Here is a 5,000-nt window from a genome sequence, read left to right as displayed (position 1 = left end):
TCTCTCTCTCTCTCTCTCTCTCTCACTCTTTCTGACTCTTTCTCACTTGCTCTCTCACACTCTTTCTCTCTCTCTCACTCGCTCTCTCTCACTCGCTCTCACTTGCTTGCTCTCACTCTCTCTCTCTCCCTCTCTCTCTCCCTCTCTCTCTCTCTCTCTCTCTCTCTCTCTCTCTCTCTCTCTCTCTCTCTCTCTCTCTCTCTCTCTCTCTCTTATTTCCACTCTCTCACAGAGTGTAATGGCTCTAACAAGCATGTTGGTTTCACTGTGGTTTTGTGGTCATTGTGTGTATGTGTTCACTGGTTGTATAATGTGTGTGTAAGGGATGCCTTCATGGCAAGTATGCATGTGTATGTCTGCCTGACATAGTGGTGTGTGTGTCCTCTGTGGTCTGTCTTTGATGTGGCTTGGCTACAGCAAGCGTACCGTTAACAAGCCCCCACAAACACACACTGTGGTATAAATTTGATGGTACTATTTGAACTGTTCTGTATTTTGATGCCATATTAAATTGTGGTAAACAAACTATCTTTGATCATTCCATTATTCACATTACACACACACACACACACACACACACACACACACACACACACACACACACACACACACACACACACACACACACACACACACACACACACACACACAATTTCTCAAAATTCCAGTCTGACAAATGGCTCCACATAGTGTGATTCTGTGTGTGTGTGTGTGTGTGTGTGTGTGTGTGTGTGTGTGTGTGTGTGTGTGTGTGTGTGCATGTTTGTGCAATGTGAATAATGGAATGAAGGAAGGTGGTGTGTGCTTGAGAGGAAATCCCTATGTTGATGATGTCATCACCTGGAATTTCCCCCTGTAAGGAATGATATTGCATCATCAGCCAGTGTTTAACAGTATGATGTCATTAGTAACAGCTGCAGATGGAATCAGATACACTGCAACTGTGTTACACGATCTCCTCCTGTTGCCCTGTTTGTTTCTATTGCCCCATCCTCTTCTAATGGCCATTCACTGCACTTTTCAACATCATTTGTTTGTTTGTTACCCCCCCTGCACTTCCACCCTATACCACTAACCCTAATCTTCTCTATTTGTTCTACATTAAATCCCCATTAGTTTTTGTCCTACATTTTCTTCTTACAATGCCTATTCTATTTTATTTTCCTTCACTAAACCTTTCTCTTTTATTGGCCCTACATTTTCACAACTCCTATTCCTTTCTGTTACCCCTCCACTACCCCATGCCCTTTCATTTGCTCTTCACTTCCAATGATAATGCACAAATGACCGAGAAAATAAATCAAATTAAATCCATTATTTGTGTTTTCATCTTTACACACTCTTCATGAACGTGAACATAAACACAATAATCACAAACAAACCCAAGAAAAACCGAAACATTATGTCCCCAATAATCTTTCAATAACAATATTGTGTGTGTGTGTGTGTGTGTGTGTGTGTGTGTGTGTGTGTGTGTGTGTGTGTGTGTGTGTGTGTGTGTGTGTGAGACAGGGTGGACTCTGGTATTCTGCGTCTGACTCAGCGTCTCTCTGTAAAAGACAAGAAGCAGGAGAAGAGTTTCTACAGGAGGCGCTCTCTAAGCGTTGACTGGTAATACACACCCAGACACACACACACACACACACACACACACACACACACACACACACACACACACACACACATACACCGAGTTCTCTGGTTTTCAAAGAGCAACAGCGATCTGGCCATTTTCCATTTCACCAATAACAATAATCATCATTTATGGAGATGATGGTGATGATGATGATGATGATGATGATGATGATGATGATGATGATGATGATGATGATGATTACTGAATGTGGTTAAGGTGGAGCAGTGTGTGTGTGTGTGTGTAAATGATTGTGTACATGTACATGTGTGTCTGTGTGTGTTCTGCCAGAGAGACATCCCTGGTAATTATTACAGAAAGCCTGATTGATGTGCTGAACATGTTGCCAGTAGTTCTGGAGAACACATAGTGTGTATGTTTGTGTCTTTGTGGGTCTGTGTGTGTTATATGTTGGCTCATTCAGTTCCAGATCAGATGAGGGTTTTTCAGCACTTCAGACTCTGAGACTCCAGCTATGATTCTCACACATTCTTTCCATCTCTTTTTTCTCTCTGCTTACATGTGTGTATATCTTTCTCCGTCTCCGTCTCTGTCTCCGTCTGTCTGTCACTCTGTATATATGGTTTACTGTCAAGTTTAACAATATACTGGGCTTAAAAATGATATTGTAACAATATCTATCTATCTATCTATCTATCTATCTATCTATCTATCTATCTATCTATCTATCTATCTATCTATCTATCTATCTATCTATCTATCTATCTATCTATCTATCTATCTATGTGCCACATCCATAGTGTTGTGTGATCTGTAATTAGGGTGTATCTTCTTTGTAGCTGGTCAGGGATACTTCCCCACTGCCTCCAGTCTCTTCTCCTGTATTTTCAGGAGGCCCCACCTGGCCCTGTAACCTAGGTACTGTTTCTTTATTGGCCCCAGGTGGCACTTCTTGGGGTTTGACATCAGTCGTGCCTTTTTCAGGCCAGGACCTCGCCTAGTTGAGATGTGAAAGTGAAAGTGAAAGTGACATACAGCTAAGTACGGTGACCCAGGCTCAGAATTTGTTCTCTGCATTTAACCCATCCAAAGTGCACACACACAGTAGTGAACACACACACCGTGAACACACACACAGAGCAGTGGGCAGCCATTTATGCTGCGGCGCCCGGGGAGCAGTTTGGGGGGTTCGGTTCTTTGCTCAAGGGCATCTCAGTCGTGGTATTGCCGGCCCGAGACTCGCACCCACAACCTTAGGGTTAAGAGTCAAACTCTCTAACCATTAGGCCACGACTTCCCCCATCCTGATAAGCAGCTGCATAGGGCTAGTAAGGCTTCAGCATATCAATATCCATGAGCCTTTGGATGGTTGCAGGGGCCCTATGCAGGCAGAACTTACAAACCCAGTACAGCCACTGGCACTGCTGAAGGTGGTTTTGGGTCGAGTGTCAGGGGCAAAGGCCATCTGTCAGTAGTCCTTGGTCATGTCAATGTTTGAGACGAACAGGACTCTTCCCAGCCTCTCCATCAGATTGTAAATCTGGGAAGTATTTAGCCATCAAACTCTTCATTGAGACAGTGGAAGTTTTTACATGGTCTTAGGGTTCTGAAAATGAAGGGGGTAGACCAGGGGTTGGCAGACTCTTTGATGATCCTCATCAATAGCATTTTGTTTGGTTTGGGGATTTTGATAGAGCAGCTGCTTGATTACTACTCCCAAAGGGGTCCTGATCTCATGATGGACCAAGTGTGTTAGTCCAGGGACAGTGGAGAAGACGTCTGAGTACTGGTCCACCAACTCTGTAAGGTACTGATTCTTGGACAGAATGAGATCAGCCCCTTACCAAGGTATGCTTGTATGGATCTGGTACACAGAAATCAAACACAACACCACCTGAACAGGTCAAACCAATTTTTCTATCAACAGATTAATATGAATTGTGTGTCTGTTTGCTTACCCGGCTGTTTCAGCTGCTAGTTTATGAGCCACACTATTTCTACTACCGTATTTGGGCCTTACCAGTGGCCCAGGAATTTTTCAGAATGCATCTGGGACGAACCCTTCCTCATCCAGCATCCGGCGCATCCATTCTCTTCAGGGTCTGGTCGAATCACTCAACCCAGCCCGTCATCTGCAATGGAATATGGATGGTTTCAGGTGTATAACCTACAACAAATGACACAGAGCCCCCATTAACTGAGATGTAAAAGGCGTGCTTTGGTTTGTGAGGATGTCCGTTGGTATCTCCACATGACGGAACAGCAGCATTGGTTCTTTTAAGATCGGACGGAGGTGGTCTTCTGAAGTGGGACCTCTTCAGAGTACCTAGTGGAAAATCCACAATCACCAAGATGTATTCATGAGGTCCAGTCCCATCTGCTCAAAAGCATTGTCTATTACCATCAGCAGAATCAGGAGCACTGGTGCAGGGTTCTAAGTAGCCATCCTTTTGCACTGGGACTCTGACTAATAATTAAAAGCAAATCAAAGAAAAGCTCAAACATCATGTCCTTAATAATCCCTCTATAACAATATTGTGTGTGTCAGAGTGACAGGGTGGAATCTGGTTCTCCCAGAGAGATATCCCTGATAATTATTAGATTATTAGCCTGTAGGCTTCTGAGTGACCATCCGCTGGCACTGGGGGCACTGACTATAGCCGCTGAATCTCTGTGTCCATAACTGGCCATAGAAACTGGTCCTTTAGCATTTTGTCTGTGTTCTGGGCCTCCAGGTAGCTGCCCACCAGATGGGAGTGAGCCAGGTGCATGAGGGCTTGGGTACAGGTGGTGGGGTACCAGCAGAAGGTCACTGACCAAAAAAGTAGGATGTTCACAATCATTCATTAGCAACTGTCTAGAGCAGTTAAGCCTGTCATCTTCCTCCCACCAGCATCCTGCCATGCAGACCCATGGCACATGTTCAATGGCTTTGGTCATTCAGTGATGGGTAGAAGTCTCTAGGGTATGGGTCACAGCAGCTGCAAATATCTGCCCAGCAGAAGTGGGACTGGTAATGTGAAACCACCAACCAACAGGGGCCACTCCCCTTCCCGACTTTGGATTCAGGCTTTGGGCTTTGAATCTTAATCTTTTGTAGTTTTCTGCCTCGGCCAGGGTGAGTGCGGGATGCCAGCTGGGCCTTGCCAGTGAGGAAGAGGTTGAGGATCCTGAATAGCTCATTAATGGACAATTCAATTCAATTCAGTTCAAGTTTATTTGTATAGCAGTTGGCATCGTCTCAAAGCAGCTTTACAGAACATAAACATAGAACAGAAGGTTATTCTAAATAATAAGATAAAGATTAATATAATGCAAAAATTAAGATTAATATTAGATATATTTAAATGTGTATTATCCCCAATGAGCAAGTCTGAGGTGACTCAGGTGACTGTCGGGAGGAAAA

General features: G+C 44.1%; 1 protein-coding gene across 5 annotated transcripts in view; it reads left to right on the top strand.

Moving 5' to 3' along the window:
* The window catches only part of LOC113647398 (ankyrin repeat and fibronectin type-III domain-containing protein 1), an 88,345-nt gene that overhangs the window by 58,786 nt on the left and 24,559 nt on the right, over positions 1–5,000 (top strand). For all 5 annotated transcript variants that reach the window (XM_027154103.2, XM_047811508.1, XM_027154100.2 and 2 more), the window contains one exon: positions 1,513–1,611. In XM_027154103.2, the coding sequence (XP_027009904.2) occupies positions 1,513–1,611 (99 nt within the window). The remainder of the gene's footprint in view (positions 1–1,512; positions 1,612–5,000) is intronic.

Source organism: Tachysurus fulvidraco, chromosome 3 (assembly GCF_022655615.1).
Source record: "Tachysurus fulvidraco isolate hzauxx_2018 chromosome 3, HZAU_PFXX_2.0, whole genome shotgun sequence".
NCBI classification, from domain to species: domain Eukaryota; kingdom Metazoa; phylum Chordata; class Actinopteri; order Siluriformes; family Bagridae; genus Tachysurus; species Tachysurus fulvidraco.
Note: the sequence above shows the minus strand (reverse complement) of the source record. Positions and strands in the feature narration are given on the sequence as shown.